Here is a 17,963-nt window from a genome sequence, read left to right on the forward strand (position 1 = left end):
TACAACAAAGATGTTCTTGAGCACCGTCCTTAGGCAAAATAGAGCTTCTGCAAAGCGTGACAGGGACGGAAGTATAAAACTCTGTGTGGACTCAAACGAGCGCTATTTTGAAGACGACTGTGAGTAATACGCGGTATTTGGTAACGATGCTAAATTTAGAAATTTATCTCACTCTTCTCTCCCAGATATCTTTAGCAAAATTTTCCGCGGAAGCATAAGAAAGCACGAGAAGTAAGTTTCTTGTCTTCTACTACAGACATGATTCCGCGCTAATAAGTTACGACAAAGTTTCTCAGTAATGTAAGCCCTTTTATTTCCTTTTGTGTCTGACCTGATATGCTGTTCCTAATAACTCCATGCTACATTTTGTGGGGTGAACAGACATAGAGAAGAAAAGTAAAGCTCCACAATTGTGGCTACAGGTTTGCAGACCGTCGAGTCATCCTGTAGCCAATGGGGTCACATGGATGCGGTGTACAGGTCATGTGGTTAGCGCTCTGTTCTCACGGCTATTGTCGGGTTAGCAAACTCTAAGCCGTTATTACTCGGTCAAATAGGTTCTAAATTGTCATCACGAAGCTGAAATCGCTGACAGTACCGGGAATCGAACCCGGATACCCAGCACGGGGGCGATCTATACTGACCACTCTTCTGCCGAGGCGGACATAGAGGTGCTACTAAAATTAAAGTGCACATGACCGAAAGGTCATATACATACACGGAGGGTAACGTATGAAAAATGAAACAGAACAGTCCCAAGTGAGTTAATAAATGGAAAGGATATGTCATGTCTGAAATTTGACTTAAATTACAGGAAGTGTGAGATCAGTTCGATAGAAAGTAGCAGCTTTAGAAGTTGGCGTATTCTAGTGAACGCGCAACAGGTGTGGAAATAAGAGAATGTGGAAACAAATTCCCGTAAAACCTTCGACATAGCCTGTTCATAGAGCAGAAGTGCATTTCCCAAAGGGGTTGTGTACTTGAGCAGCAGAGTAGATGGAGGCCTTTCTGAGCGTCAACGACAAGTCCGCCAAAATCGAGTAAAGATTTTCTCCATCCATCCTTTGGACAAGAGGTGTTGAAGACGACGGCTGTTTATCATTGTGAGAAAGTGAAACTCATAAGCCGTCCTTATGACTTTATTTATTTTGTAGCTACCAGTATCGGCGTTTCAATGCACCATCTCCAGGCTGCAGTTGATGCTGCAGGGGTTGATACCATGTCTATATACACCGCTTCACTGGCTAACATAACTGGTTACATAGAATACCTGAAACTTTGGTGTCAGCACTCCAGTGATAGTGGCGGCAGTGTATATATTGTCGGAAGTGCTCTATATACTTTTTTTAGTGAAGTTCGTACAGACTCAGACTGCGCAACAGTCCGGGTAAAGACAAGCGTCAATGGTGCTTTAGATATGGCACTAGGATGTTTTTATAGACCGCCTTTGTCAGGAGTTGTAGTCGCAGACCGTTTCAGAGAGAACTCGGAGACTATCAGAAATAAGTTTTTTGATCACACTGTAGTAATACAGGGAGACTTCATTTTGCCAGTTATAAAATTGGAGAGTCGTGCCATTAAAACTGGTACCTGAGGGTGTGATTCGTGTAAGACTGTTCTGAAAGTGTTGTTTGAAAATTATTTGTTACAGATGGTAAACAAATTGACACGCGAAGGTAATGTCTTGAATCTCGTAGTAACTTGCAGACCCGACCTATTAACTAACAGACCAGAACTATTCCAATTAGTAAACGTCGAAGAGTGTATCAGGGATCATAGGGCTGTATGGCGTCGGAGAACACAGGTATAACGAATAAAGTCAGGATATGAGAGTAAAATATGTTTGGTTAGCGAATATGCCTTAGGAAAGAATATGATTTGCAAGGCTGTGAGGGATGGTTCACTGTGTTTGAACGCTGCAGAGAAATCTGAGGGAAGTCGGTCCGATCTAAGCTTAGTGAAAGTCTTGTAAACAAATTCAACATGTTTGAAGCCGAAATGAGCGTCTGGATAGCGAATTGAGAAGCAATAAACGATTTACAAAGAAAAGTTTTGCCAAACAATCTGGACAAAACATAGTAAGATAGTGAGGGCTTACGTAACATCAGTAAGCGAATAGGTAACATCTACTCAGTTGCTAAAGGGGCTTACTGCCAACGAAGTAGAAACTAAATTCCGTTGTCTGATATTGTCTTTCTGCGGAAGATTGTAATACGGTTCCTCCTGTCAGTCACCGCAAGATTGCATACACTGAGGAAAGCCATCATGGAACTGAAAGTCAATAAAAATTGCTCAACAGTGAAAAGGCAACAAGATCCAATGAGATACCTGAGGGGCTTACAGAGATTACACGGAAGAATCTCTCTCTCTTAGCAGCAGTTTGCCATAGTTATTCGGGGCGACGAAGGCTACATAGCGATCGGAAAAAAGAGCAGGACTTTGCCCTTTTCAAGGAGAGGCGTCGGAAAAACGCTCATAATTATAAGCCTCAGCCGCTCATTTCAATTTGTTGTTCAATTACTGAATGTGTCTTATAGTCACTAATTATGACTTTTTGGAAAACGAAAATCTCGTCTGTAAAAATAATCCTGGCTTCCGCAAATAGTGAGCTTGCGAAACTCACTGCACTCTGACAGCTCATCAGATCTAAGCGTTGTAGCCAAAGGCGCTAAAGTTCATGGCGTGTTCAGTGGCACTGAATACAGTTCCTGACTGTCGTTTAGTAGACAAAGTACGAGCTTACTTAGTAATGGACTGGATATGTGATTGGATGCTGCAGTTTCTTCCAGGCAGCATTGAACACGTCGTTTTCTTCATGGAACAAATCTACAAAAGTAAACGCGATTTCGGGAGTACCCAAAGGGAGTGTTATAGAGCCAATACTATTTACAATTAATATTAACTCTAGAACCACGCAGGGAATTTTTCGAAACGCATACCCCAAAGTGGTGTTGCCCGCGACCACAGAAATAAAGCACCGTAGTTGGTCTTTACATTAATTTTTAAAAATATTTCCACTTACAAACAAATAGGGTGAATAAAGAAAATCAGGGAAGACATGTAAAACAAAACAGAAAATTTAAAGAAGTTGGAAAACATAGAAATAAGTTTTCAACCAATGGGAAACTCGAAAAGATCATCATAATATGATTGAAGTGATTTAGTGGGGACGTAATGGAGAAGAAGAAGAAAGGTGAACACTTGTCTTGGTACTTCATAGCAAAAAAGGGTGTGACAAACATAAAGGAGAAACCAAACGGTTTATTCATAGCCAGATGAAAGTACTAAAAACCTAGGTTTTATGTAACCTAGCAGTTTAAAATAAAGTTTACCACCCATTGGCTAAAAAAAAAAAGACGTTTTAACTGTATATAACTCCGTCCGACCCAGGCATCGGAAGGTCCAGTGGCACCGACCGACCGCCGTCGAATCCTCAGCCGATAGGCGTCACTGGATTCGAATATGGAGAGGCATGTGGTCAACACAGTAGTCTCCGGTCGTTGTCAGTTTTCGTGACAGGAGCCGCTACTTCTCTCTTAAGTAGCTCCTCAGTTGACTCCACAACGGATTACTGCGCCCCGCTTACAAACAGCGCTCAGCACAGCAGAACGGCCACCCACCCAAGTGCTAACCAAGCCCGACAGCGCGTAACTTGGGCGCTCTGACGGGAACCGTCGTTGTAGCAAACACGACACGCAAGGGGGCGTTATATAGTTGTGAATCTTAACAGATTAGCCCGTGTAATTCAGCTGACCACGCTATATCACAAAGTCACACGCAAGCGTTTGCTGGAAGCTACCTTTAAGCAGTGGTTCAAGGGAAATATTCACAACCAGCTTGTGATCCAGCTCGCCAATTCACGAACATTCGTTACACTCAGATTTGTCCGAAGCGCAGCAAGGCTCACCGTTTTCAGTCGCTGGAATTGGTCCCATCAGGCAGCGTCCACAGCAGTATCAACATGCACGAGCCCACCACTTCACAGCTGCACGGACCACCTCAGGGAAAGACACTGTCACCTAAGAAAGCAGCAGAAGCCGACTGACTATGGGCCGGTCTCCACACCCCGTCCTGGCCTATCGCACTCCACAGCCCTTCTCGCGACCGCAGTCCGCATGCGTCTCTCCGTTCGTGCCGCAACCCTGAGCTCTCGCGGCTAGATACTCTACTCGACCACTCGAAGCTCTCTCAAAGATCTTCTTGACGAATAAAAGAGTTCCCTCGTATTGAGCACCGTGGCTCAATCAGCCCTACGAAAAACGCAACATACCTGTGACTGGAAACGGAAGACAGCCCCGGGCTTCACTTGGGAAAGATGTACCCTGGACAGCTTCCCAGTATGGATATTGCTCACCAATAGACTATCTAGGTTAATGACCTCAGTTAACTCGCGAGGCCCAACCCTCAAGATTTACATTCCCAGCGTCCTTAGCTGTGACAGCGCATCTGCTACCGAAGAGCAGCACGAATGTTTCGGCGTGCCTTCTTCGAGTTCTCCTGAATCAGGCCAGGTGTCATTTCCAGGAAGCAAGCCAATAACAGACAACAGGTTGGCTAAAGGCGAGTTAAGACGGTGGTGATTTGGGAGAAAATCTGAGCAGCCGTCTTAGGTTCTTTGCAGATGACGCTGACGTTTATCGACTAATAAAGTCATCAGAAGATCAAAACAAATTGCAAAACAATTTACAAATGATATTTGAATGGTGCGATAATTGGCAGTTGATCCTAAATAACTAAAAGTTTGAGGTCATCCACTTCAGTGCTAAAGGTAATTCGTTAAACTTTGGTTTCGCGACAAATGAGTCAAACCTAAATGCCGCAAATTCAAACCTAATGCCTAGGAATTACAATTACGAACAACTTAATTTGGAAGTTGTGGGGAAGGCTAACCAAAGACTGCGTTTCTTTGGCAAGACACTTAGAAAATGTAACATCTACTAAGAGGCTGCCTTCACTACGCTTGCCCGTCCTCTTTTAGAGTACTGCTGTTCGGTGTGGGAACCTTAAAATATAGGACTGACGGAGTACGTCGTAAAAGTTCAAAGAAGGGCAGCAAGTTTTGTATTATCGCAAAATATGGGAGAGTGTATCACTGAAATGATACAGGATTTGGGTTGGACATCATTAGAAGAAAGGCATTTTTCGGTGCGACGGAATCTTCTCACGAAATTCCAGTCATTAATTTTCTCCTCCGGATGAGAAAATATTTTGACACCGACCTACATAGGGAGAAAGGATCACCAAGATAAAATAAGGGAAATCAGAGCTCGTACTGAAAGATATAGGTGTTCGTTCTTTCCGTACGCTATACGAGATTGGAATAATAGAGAATCGTTTATATAGATAAGGAGCAGCAAAGGGCCTATAACACTACCTTGGGGAACGCCAGAAATCGCTTACTTAGGATGCACCTCTCTCCAAGTTTCCCCCAACAACGTCACTGTGAAGCAATTAAAATTAGCCCACATCAAGTCTCAGGGGTTGACTGGACTATCGCGCATCCCCTGTTTTTAAGGTATATCCGGGAGAAGCCTTCCCACTCAAAATTTGCTGCTTAATCTTGCTCAGAAGACGGTGCCGGTGCTGCCTCTGCTTCAGCTTCCGAATAATTTAGGGACGTCTGCTGAAACTCGGGCGACCAGACCTGATTCTTCAACTCTCCGTTTCTTGTCATAACTGGTTCCTTATTCAAATATTCGAGTCAATGCATCTGCGACCTTGTTTTAAACTGACCAGAGCCACTATTTCTCAGTCAAGTAGCCCTTCAGTTTGCCTCACAAGAGTGGACCATCGGGAATTCCGGCCAGTATTCCTGAGCCAAGCCAGCACCCAGCTCAAGGCGCTTTGTCTGTTTCGAGACCAAACTCGCAGAGCTGGAAATTAAATTTAAATTATTCAAGGGTAAATATTACCGCCACCACTCATATACAGAGTACTTGTGCTTTGTAGCCAAAAGAGATCTCGAAGCATAAGGTATGGATCGGCGCTGCCCTTGCTCTTCCTGAAGACAAACAGCACAATCCCGGAACTTGAGGCATTGGTGAGGACAGTCAAAGATAAATCGAAATCAGGTACCTTAAGGGTCGCAGGGTTAGAAAAAGCTAGCTTAATGGCCTCAAATGCCTACTGCTGCGATTCGGCCCATTGAAATGCACTGAGTCTTTAACAAAACAAAAACAATACTTTGTCTCGTGTTCCAGAGGACGTCCGCAGCCGCAATCGCCTCTTCGTGACAACACCACTGGTGAGGAGTGGTATACCTGCTTCTCTTAGCACAATTCAGTACGACGGGCCCTCTGGCTTGTCTCTCAAGCCTTACCCAAGCTTGGACAGGCACCGCACTACGGAGGATACCATCACAGACTGCTCAGAACAGCTCGTGTCCATTGCTCCAATCACGGTGCGTACAAGAACTCAACTCACTGAACATACGCAGGTTACCTGCAGATAGACGTAATTATTTAAGGATAACTTACACCCGTGGCCTAGTCGTAGCGTCTTTGATTATTAACTAAAATGTCCTCAGTCCCAGGTTAGAAATCCCTCACGGTTTGTGTTTTGATTAACAACCAGCTTTGGCCACCGAAGACTTCCGGCGTAAGAAGTCATTCTGCCAACGACTTTGTCAATGAGAGCGGAGTAGAGGACAGAGGTACTGGATACTCCCTTGTCCTTGGGGAGGGAAGCTGCCCCTAAAGGCGGAAGAATCGACAATGAACATCGGTATAAGGATGCAGAAGGCAAGGGAAACCACTACATTAATGACACGTAACGTGTATCCACAGGACATGTGGCCTGTAACTGAAAAGTGCCGTGATGGTCTCTCGACTAGTAAAAGGTTCCACAATACTCCTCATTCCGATGTTCTGGATGGGACTAGGGGGAGGTGAACATGAAGAGATTGAATAATCAACGCGTTATGATTTGGGGTGTGGAATTTCGGAAGCTTGAACATGGTAGGTAAGCTATAAGATCTGAAAAGGGAAATCCAGAGGCTGAGTCTAGTTACAGTAGTGGTCAGTGAAGTGAAATGGAAAGAAGACAAGGATTTATGGTAAGATGAGAATAGGATATTATCAACAGCAGCAGACAATGGTTTAGCGGGAGGAAGATTCGTTATGAATAGGAAGGTAGGGCAGAGATTGGGTTACTGCGAACAGTTCATTGGTAGGGTTCTTCTTATCTGAATCGACAGCAAACCAACAACGACAACAATGGTTCAGGTATATATGACGACGTCGCAACCTGAAGACGAAGGGATAGAGAAAGTAGATGACGATACCGAAAGGGTAATGCAGTTCGTAAAAGAAAATCTATTAGTCATGGGGGACTGGAATGTAATTACAGGAGAAAGAGTAGCAAAAGTGTTACAGAAGAATATGGGCTTAGGACAAGGAATGAAAGAAGATAAAGATAAATTGAATTCTGTAATAAATTTCAGCTAGTATTGGCGAACACACTACCCAAGAATCACAAGAGGAAGAGGCATACTTGGAAACGCCGGGTGATATGAGAAGATTTCAGTTAGATTACATCTTGATTCCTAAATCACATTCTGGATTGTTAGGTTTACCCAGGAGCAGATATAGCCTCAGATCACTATGTAGTAGTGATGAAGACTAGGCTCAAGCTTAAGATATTAGTCTACGCAAAGAAGTGAGATACGGGAGCACTAAGGAATAACGAGATACGCTTTAAACACTCTAAGGATATAGATACAGCTAAAAGGAATAGCTCAGTAGGCAGCACAGTTGAAGAAAACGAAAATCACAGAAGTTGGAAAGAACGTAACTGCGAAAAAACCATGGGTAACAAGTAATACTTCAGCTGATCGATGAAAGAAGGAAGTACACATATGGTCGGGGGAAATTCATGAATGCAGAAATACAAGTCACTGAAGAATTAAATAAATAGAAAGAGCAGGGAAGCAAAGACGAAATGGTTGCATGAAAAATGTGAAGACATCGAAAATGACATGATTGAATCACTGACTCAGCATGCAGGAAAGTCAAAACAACCTTTGGCGAAGTTAAAAGCAAGAGCGGTACAATTAAGAGCGTAAGGGGGATTGCACTGTTTACACAGAGGAGAAAGACCAGGTAGGTGGAAACAGTATATAGAAGGCCTCTACGAGCGGGGTGATTTGTCAGATAGAAGAAGAAACAGAAATCGATTTACAAGAGATACGGGATCCAGTATTAGAATCTGACTTTAAGATAGCTTTGGAGACTTAACAGCAAATAAGGCAGAAGGGATAGGTAACATTCCTCAGAATTTTTAAGTCACTGGAGAAGTGGCAACAAAACGACTATTTACGTTGGCGTATAGAATGTATGAGTTTGGCGACATACAATCTGATTTCCGGAAGAACATAATCCATACAATTCCTAAGACTGCACAAGCTGAAAATTGCGAGAATTATCGCACAATTATCTTAACAGCTCATGCAAGTTGCTGACAAGAATAATGTACAGAAGAATGGAAAAGAAAACTAAGGGCATTTTAAATGATGATCAGTTTGGCTTCAGGAAAGATAAAGGTACACAGAGGCACTTCTGAACCTGCGCTCGATAAAGGAAACAAGCTAAAGAAAAATCATGACGGGTTTATAGGACATGTCGACCTGGGAAAAGCGTTCGGCAATGTAAAATGGTGCAGGAATTTCGAAATTCTGAGAAAAATAGGGGTTAGCTATAGGGAGAGACCGGTAATATACAATATGTACAATATACAAGAGGGAATAATAAGAGTGGACGGCCAAAAAAGAAGTGCTGGCATTCAAAAAGGTGTAAGACAGTGATGTAGTCTTTCTCCCCTAGTGTTCAATCGATACATCGAAGAACAGATAATGGAAATAAAAGAAAGGGTAAGCAATTGAATTATAATTCAGGGTGAAGGGATATCAATGATACGATTCGCTGATGACATTGCTATCCAGAGTGAAAGTGAAGAATAATTACATGATCTCCGAATGGAATGATGTATCAGATGAGTACAGAATATGGATTGAGGATGGATCGAAGAAAGAGAAGGATGATGAGAAGTAGCACAAATGAGAAGAGCGAGAAACTTATGAGGATTGTTGGTCATGAAATAGATGAAGTTAAGTAATTACCTACCTAGGCAACAAAATAAGTAATGATGGACGGAGCAAGGAGGACGTCAAAAGCAGACTACAACTGGCATGAAGGGCATTCCTTGTCAAGTCTACTAGTATCAAACATACGCCTTAATTTGAGAAAGAAATTCCTGAGACTGTACGTTTGAAGCACAGGATCGCAAGGGAGTGAAACATGCACTGTGGGAAAACCGGGACATGAGAGAATCAAAGTATTTGATATGTGGTACTGCAGACGGATGTTAAAAATTAGGTGGACTCATAAGGTAAGGAATAACTAGCTTCTGCGCAGAACTGGAGAGGAAAGGATTATGTATAAGACACTTCAAAGGAGAACGGTCAGGATGATAGGACGTCTGTTAAAATATCAGTGAATGATCTCCTTGGTACTAGATGGTGGTGTAGACGGGTAAAACTGTAGAGGGAGAGATTGGAATACGTCCATCTAATACTGGAGTTTATGGGATTGTGGACGTAGATTGCAGGTGGTGCTCTGAGGTGAGGACTTATGACTGAAAAAAAACGAACAAAGAAACAAACAAAAGATTCATTTTCGAAGTTTAATTATAATAAAAACACTGTTCAAAACCAATGACGCGTTTTCCCCATGTCCCCATGTTACATCTCAAATGCCAAAGATGAAAGAAAATCCAGTATTTCTTGGCAACTGAAAAATGATTGCCCCTGTAACAGACGAAGACTATTAACAAAAGTGCTGTCATATCGAGTATAAAATGAAATTTGTGGTTGTATTGGAATTTTTTGGAAGGGAAGACGTAGTATGTTACATTGCATGCATATTCATCCTGAGATTCATAAGCAACTTCAAGGGTAGTACAGGAAGTCTTGGGATCTCTTTTGTGTTCTGTGCGTTAAGAGATCAAGCGGGAGGACCATTATTATTACTGATACGAATGAAGGATAGAACTTAGAGAAAACAGTTACGTTTTGGTTTCTCCCATTCTTGTATCATTCGAGGGGTTTAGTGGTATTGCTGCAACTATGAATATATCATTGCAATTCTGCCATTTATCCACAATACCTGTATATCGAAAGCACTCGTAAAGAGTTTTGAGTTGTTGTACCATGCCGATTCTAAGTTTTCTCGCATAGAATATCAAAACGAAGATTATCCTCTACTCCTCTTTCTTTCAGAAATCTTGGACGGACGACGACACACTTTACGCTCTCGACACCGGTGTGCTCGACATAACAACCAGCCCGAAACAAGTATGTCCGCCGAAGATCGTCACCTTCGATCTCCGTACTGATGAGATCGTAAACATTACAGTAATAGACACTACGGCCTGCATCTCTTTGTACGTCACGTTGTGGGTGAGTTCTTGGCCATAGCCGTAATATTTATATATCTCTATAATACTTACAGAGTAGATGCCTGTATAAAATCATATAACTCTAATGACTTGTGGCTATGGTCAGTGAAAGTGAGAACATACCGATAATTTCATTAATAAAGTGTTGAAAGAATCAAGCATTATAGAAAAGAAGTTAAGATCCAAGTTCCAGTAGGTAACTGCGAAAGAAGAAAAGTTATGAGACAAAAACTTAAGATAGGATACATGAGCGAGGAAATAGTGATGCGAAAACTGTAACAAATGCTTGATGCTCGTGCCAACTGTTGGAGGTAGAAAATGAAGACACTGCTGAACAAACTAAAACTATTACACAGGATTATGGAAAAATGAGTCTTATAAAGGAAGGAAAATAATGACAAACCAAATAGTGGTTTTTCTCTTCTGGTCAACTGTTTTGCTAGTAGTTGTACTCAAGTCACGTACACAGCCATTCTAAAAAAATCGTGTAATGGAACTATTCTAAGTTTCGCAAGAAAATAAATGGACTCATGGGAGCTCTGTTTGTAAACGACAGATCCCGTTGCTTTGAGTGGATTGTAGTGCATGCTGAAACACAGAAAATTTTGGTATTTTAGAATAATTACAAATGAAACGTCCCCTTTGAAAAATTTACACACGACTGTGCTTAAACTGACACAGAATAGTTTTAGCGCAACGCAATCTGACTTCCAAAAATCCCTACGAAAGAATGGCCCTGACTAACATTAACCTATACGTTTCACAAATCACTTACCTCACAAAAATCTTCGTTACTCAAGCTACTGCAATACAGCGACCGCCACTACTGCCAGCTAACTAAAAGATTCAAACTACGGAAGTCACTAACTAGTGATAGTCACAGTTAGCAAATGAAAGATTTTAATAGAGAACAAACAATGTATTTATCTTTAGTCACAATATATATATCAGTTCATGACACCAATTCTTACAAATTTAAAAACTCCGCCATCTCTCTCCCCACGTCCACCACTGCTGGCGGCTCACCTCCAACTGCCCAACGCTACGCGCTGTTAGCATCCAGCTGCCGCTGCCCAACACTACAATGGCAGACAACAATGCAAACTAGCCACAGACTGCGCACAGCACAGCCAGTGATTTTTCATACAGAGCGCTATGTGGCGTTACCAATAAGAAAACCTAAACAGCCTACTTACACAAAGCGTAGGGAAAAAATGATTAAAAGCAATAAAGCCATTAACGACCGCTTCTAAAGGACAATGAAGTCCATGCCGTGCTTCAAACTACATGAGTTTTCATCTTTAGATGGGATTTATTTCTTAGTGTTTGAGATCTTTATAGTATCAACAAGGAATCAAATAACAGGCCGAGGGTAATGTGAAGAAAAACGAACTACATCAATACGGCAAAAATATTTATCTAAAATTTGGCCGAGCTGGCTTGAAGCCTGTAACATTTATCGGAGTAGCTCTCACTTTATTGATACTTCTGGATAGGTTTAGATTTCTCCTGACCTTTTGACAATTATATTGTTACTAGTAGAATTTCAGAAAATAAGATTTCTTCGAATATTTCACTATCTAGAAACCTATTAGGCCTCTCAAAATACCGACATACTTTAAGTGAGAGCATATATTGTACCATGTGAAGAGAATACAAATAACTTAATATCATTTCAACAATGAACTCATTCCTCATCCAGCAGATTTGAATGAACGAAAATCGAGGCTCCGTTCTGCTTTTTAGAGTCTGCAGTTTTTATACTAGACTATAAAATAGAATTTTACTCTTATAAAATCAGATATATTCATTCAGTCGGCATGATATTATAGAACCCATTAGTTGTTACATTGGGCCGGCATTCATGTATAGCTGCAGGCCGCACCTACTAGTCATTTATAAGTATATGACACATTACGTTCTGTTTATAACCTTAGATAGGCGATCTGACTTTAATACGCTCGCATACAAAGTTCTACTCTCTCCTGCTTATCTCACCTGCACTGGTAGACTGTCAAAGCATGGTTATACACTGGCGTAAAGAAGTTGCAAATTGTGCTACACAAGCGAAAGTTGTTGGACGTATTTCTACATCTGAAAGATGACTGTTCAAACTTCGTGCCAGTTGCAAAGCAGCCCCAGTACGAGGATGCAAATGTGGTTGTTTTGAATATACGCTGTAACGGTTGTGAGCGCTAGCTACCTTTGAGGTTGGACCTAGTGAGCTGATTATAATCTTGATGTCTAAGGCGACGAAGACGCCATTATCAGCACCTCATCGAGCTTGAACGAGATTCTGTGACAGTACTTGACAAGCTGGGTGTCCCTTCTGCGATACTGCAGAAAGTCTTGGCAGCGATGTAGCCAGTGGCACAGTGTCTACTAGAGTGTACGGTCACAAGAAGACCGGGCTATGGACAGTCACGTGGCTCTACCGTGAGGGAAGACCATTGTGTTGGGCATATGGCTCGATCCGAAGCATGTTTCTCCACGTCTTCAATGAACTTATGGATCGGAACTGTATCGAAGATGGGAACGAAACTTCTGTAGCATACTCGAAACAGGTATGGTAACATGTGGTTGGTCCCACATGTTTCGCCTATGCTGTGTAAGTATCGCTATGAAGCCCTAACACATTCACCATACGGTCCTGATATCTCACCAAGTTATTTTCATATTTGTGGAGTCCTGAAGAAGAACATTTGTTCCCATCGATTTGCTTTGGACATAGAGGTGGACGCCCGGGTACAATCATGATTCAGTAGGCAACAGCGAATATTTTTCCTTGGAGGCATTGACCAGCATGTCTCAAAGTGGGATGCGATCTTAAACGTATATACTGTTAAGGCGATTACTTTTGAAATAATAGACACTTTACCTACTTCTTTCCATTTGTTTCGGCTTCATTTGACTGTCCTTTATAGGAATAGGAAGACGTGCATTTTTTATGAAAACAACAATTAGATGCGTTAATTAACATATATTTAAACGACGCAGGTGTACCAACTGAACGAAAATAAAACAAAAGATTGATGACCAAAAGGATAATCGATAAAACTATTATCAGTCTCGACAACTATCATTTTTTTCTGTATTCTCCGCTTTGCACTGAAGCTCGTAGAACATACACCTTTGTTTAAAAATTTGATTTCGGCAGGAATGAAACCTACCCCTCCCTTTCCCAGATGAAAACGACCACTGTAGCACACAGACATACTTCTTATTGTAAAATCTACCTTTAGTTGTCAAATTAAAGATGATTGGGGAACTTCAAACTCGACTTACTCGAAAGTTTTTGAGATTTATGTCTAAGTGCTTCGGATTATGTGTAGATGAGTTCTGGGCTTCACGTACAATAAATAAAAAATACAGAAATCCTTGTAAGTAGATTTATTTCACTGGAGTTGGTCTAGCACATTAACATTGATTGATGATACATACATTGTATCATTTGCTAAACATTGTTGTTCAATAGCGATAGAACTATGTCCTATTTTCTGTGTCGACAAGTTTGTAATTAACTCAACAGACATAGAAATAATGAGGAAAAGCAAATCGTTTTGCTCACTGTTTTAACAAAATTGTAAGCATTCAACTTTTAGTATGCAATAAAGTAGCTTGTAAACAGCCATAAAATGCAGTACAAACACTTACAGTGTTTTCTTCTCAATTATACGCGGCTTCCGCCTTTTAGATTTCATATACCAAAAGACGATGTTAGAAGAGTTAAATATAGACTTCCGTCTGCTGGTCTAGGCCTTGTGACTCGAAATATAAATACTGTTTGCCACGTAAGCAAACAGTTAGACGTATATTATAATAGCATCTACAAATGAACGTAAGTATTGGGTTGGTGCGTAAGTTCGTCACGTTTTTCCGTAAGTTTAATAAATACAATAAACACATGTAACACAGATTTTAGCGATCGATAAGATTGTCTCCTACACTATGAGCAGGAGACTGTCAACGCTGGGTTAACTTTCAAATGGAGCGACTGTAGAAATCACGTGGTTTTGAAGCGAAGAAATCGTCGAGCCATTTTCGGAGAGCATATTCATCTGGAAAGGAAGTGCTTCAAGATTGTTCGACAGAGCGGCGAAAAGTTACAATCTGAGGGTGCCAGGTGAATAACGTAGGTGCGAAATGACTTCCCAAAACATCTCTTGTACAGTGGTTTTCGTCAATCTATCGGAATTCGGACGGACGCAATCGTGCACTAGCGGCTCTTCACGCAGTCTGCTGGTTGTCCTTGGACTGCGTCTACACCACGTCTCAGCTGTCTACAATAAATGTCAGCAGTGATGGTTACGTCTCGGGGAAGCAATTCGTGGTACACCCCACCGTCGCTGTTCCATCAGTTGCATAACATTACCTTACGTTGTTTCGAGCAGGTCTTTGGTTCAAATGGTTCAAATGGCTCTGAGCACTATGGGACTTAACATCTGTGGCCATCAGTCTCCTAGAACTTATAACTACTTAAACCTAACTAACTTAAGGACATCAGACACATGCATGCCCGAGGCAGGATTCGAACCTGTGACCGTAGAGGTCACGCGGTTCCAGACTGAAGCGCCTGGAACCGCTCGGCCACACCGGCCGGCCGCAGGTCTTTGTACGGGGAATTTCTTCTTTGTGTGGGCTCAACCATTTCTCTCGTTCCCTTATGTTAGCATGAAGTCGCCATTTCTTGTCACGAGTAATGATACAAGATAGGAATGGTTGTTGTAGTTTATGAGCCAATTGATGACGAGTAAGAAGCGATGCGCTTATAGCTGCACGCTGATTTCGATGATTTTGGCTTAAAGCATGTGCTACCCATTCAGCTCAGTTTTGAATCTTCCCCACTGCATTTAAATGTCACACTATGGTGTATTGACTAGAGTTTATCGCATTTTCCAATTCGAGAGTGCAGTGACGTGGGTCTCTATCAAATGAGAAAGCCATTTTCTTGCCATGCTCCGTCTAAAAACGTCATCCCTAGTTACGGCGCAAATGTTTCTGGCTGCCTCTGCTGCTGTTAACTCTCTATTGAAATCAGATACCAGAACATGTCGGACATTTTCCAGTTTCTCTACTTAGCACTCCATTTTCTGGTGTTCTGAACATCCCTCATTCCCCCTAACGACAAAATGACGATATGTAACCTCAGGTGACAATAGTCTATTACAAATAAAAAATGAAAATTGATGAACTCATAGTATTCGGAGTACCAACATGCAAAGAAAAACACTACGAACTTATGCACCAACGTAATATAAAAAATAATTGTGTTTCGTTGGTCCTATATCCCATGCAACGAATCACATATTTGAGCACTCACTAAAGCAAGATGTTCACTGAATATGAAATGAAGTAACCAGTTATTTAGTGGATGCACTAACCGACGGCTTTGTACACAGGTGGACCCTTGCCCAACTGGTGGCGCGGTAGCCTACAGCACGGACTCGTTCAACTTCCGGTTGACGGTGACAGACCTCGCTAGTGGAGCCTCCAAGCACCTGCAGAGTGAGCACTACTCCACCAGGCGTCGCTCCCTCACTAGGTCGGGTGGATCCTGCGCCTACCCGCCGTTTGGTCTTGCTGGTATTGCAGCAGACAGCAGCTGCGATGGGAAGATGTACATGCAGTCCTTCGCCAGCAACGTCCAAGATGTACTCGACAGGAAGGCCATACGCGATGCCAAAGACGGTCAAGTTATGGACGAAAACATGCAGGTAACGTATTCTTTAGTGCTATTCTACGCAGCCCATGCACATACTTCAAATATACCCAGCTGGTAATGTAATGCTTACTTTCCCTAGGCAATATGTCAGGCGTTGAAGTAATCTAGCTACCCAATTTACCTAATATATTTCTACATAGTTGTATAGTCCAAAATTTCTGCTTCTGTTCCGGCGCCTAAAGGCTTCTCGTCATATTTCGTTTGTCAAAATATTTTCCGTTTCTTTTAAAGTTCATGAATGTATAATTTTGGATTCATTATTGTGACTGGACCAAGTTTCTTTCCTGTTACTCTCATTTGTTGCGTTTTTACAAGGTAATTCCTTATTGATCGAAACATCTCTTATCATATGAACGTTTATGTTTATTTTCTGACAGCTTCTTTTTACCTGTCATTTGAGTGAACTCGTTTCTCTAGGCACACAAAAATGTTTGCCTTAATAATGTTAACTGTTTTTATTGATGATGCCGTGCTTATGCTAAATTTGAAAACTGTCATTTCATTGTTAGTAATGATCTTTGTTTTTTCGAAAACTGAGATTTGTAGTGTTGCATACTTTACCTTTTATTTTATTCCCTATCATCTGGGTTGTGGGACGACTAGGTAATGATGACACCATATCTACTCCAGGGGATTTTGTATCTTCCATATCGGATTGCTCTGATTTACTGAAATTTTGGGTCATTATGACATACAAATTAAAGCGACTGATCTGTTTCAGATGGCACTACCAGGACAGCTGTCGGGAATGAGCGGCCCGCTGGTGTTAGATCCCAAGGGCGAGCTGCTGTTCTTCCCCATACAGGACGACTTTGCCATCTACTGCTGGAACACCAGCAAGCCACACGACCCTCAGAATTTCCGTTTGCTCATTAAGGATCAAAGGCGCATGAAGTATGTCTCCAGCATGCAGATAGACCCTACGAGTGGACGACTATGGATGCTGAGCAATCGTTTTCCTTCGTTTGCAACAAATAGCGTCGACTATTCAGATGTTATTTACTATATTATGTACATTAGCATAAAAGGAATAGTATGTTAGGTTTCCGCGCTACACAACTCAGATCCCTGGTTAGTTAGTCTTGATACCACAATAGTTCTGACTTTTTAAGAAATACGTAATTGTACACAATATAAAAATTATACCATGAAGCAGTTTTATACTGTTTCATTTTGCAAGTATAAATAAAAAAGGCCTTCAGTCAGAACTTTCCTTGTTTTATGAAGTACACTATGTCTTCCTAATCCTGTGGGTCCATCAAGTGTAATTTGTTTTAATACAGGCTTCACTTTGTTCTCTTCAACGAGGCGAAGTGCATATTGCTGTCATGAAAAGGTTTGATGTCAGGTTATGATCTTCGTAAATCAACCTCGGAAAAAACGTGCGAAATAGCAGTAAAGATGAACAGTCTAAATTTACCACACAATCCAAGAAAAGAGTTTTTAAAGTTTTAGTAGCATCAAACATTCTTTTCTTCATCCTGTTCGTACAAAGCACTTTACTCAAGAGGCAAATTTGCGTACACTTGTTTGTAAACACTACACAGATGTCTTTGGGCATGGTGTGATCAAAGATGAATTAATTCGCAGTGATAAAGATCTTATTGTTAAACAATTGACATATAAGGTAATAACTTTAGATAGGACTTTAATATTACTGAAAGAACTGTGGCTTGCGAAACCTGTTTGTTCATTTAGCATAAATTCTGGTTTTTTGTTTTTTGATTTTGTGGAGGTATATACCCAGTTGTTATAACAGATTTAGGAATTCATGCTGTAGTGCTAGCAA

General features: G+C 41.5%; 2 protein-coding genes across 2 annotated transcripts in view; one reads left to right on the forward strand and one right to left on the reverse strand.

Moving 5' to 3' along the window:
* Window positions 1-17,382, forward strand: part of LOC126353963 (protein yellow-like) — a 36,393-nt gene extending 19,011 nt beyond the window's left edge. The window contains exons 3-6 of the mRNA XM_050003268.1: window positions 6,201-6,400; window positions 10,274-10,453; window positions 15,852-16,166; window positions 16,896-17,382. Of these exons, the coding sequence (XP_049859225.1) occupies window positions 6,201-6,400; window positions 10,274-10,453; window positions 15,852-16,166; window positions 16,896-17,216 (1,016 nt within the window). The 3' untranslated portion in view covers window positions 17,217-17,382. The remainder of the gene's footprint in view (window positions 1-6,200; window positions 6,401-10,273; window positions 10,454-15,851; window positions 16,167-16,895) is intronic.
* LOC126355491 (octopamine receptor Oamb-like) overlaps window positions 1-17,963 on the reverse strand; it is an 879,391-nt gene that overhangs the window by 207,535 nt on the left and 653,893 nt on the right. The window lies entirely within an intron of this gene.

Source organism: Schistocerca gregaria, chromosome 3 (genome assembly GCF_023897955.1).
Source record: "Schistocerca gregaria isolate iqSchGreg1 chromosome 3, iqSchGreg1.2, whole genome shotgun sequence".
NCBI lineage: Eukaryota > Metazoa > Arthropoda > Insecta > Orthoptera > Acrididae > Schistocerca > Schistocerca gregaria.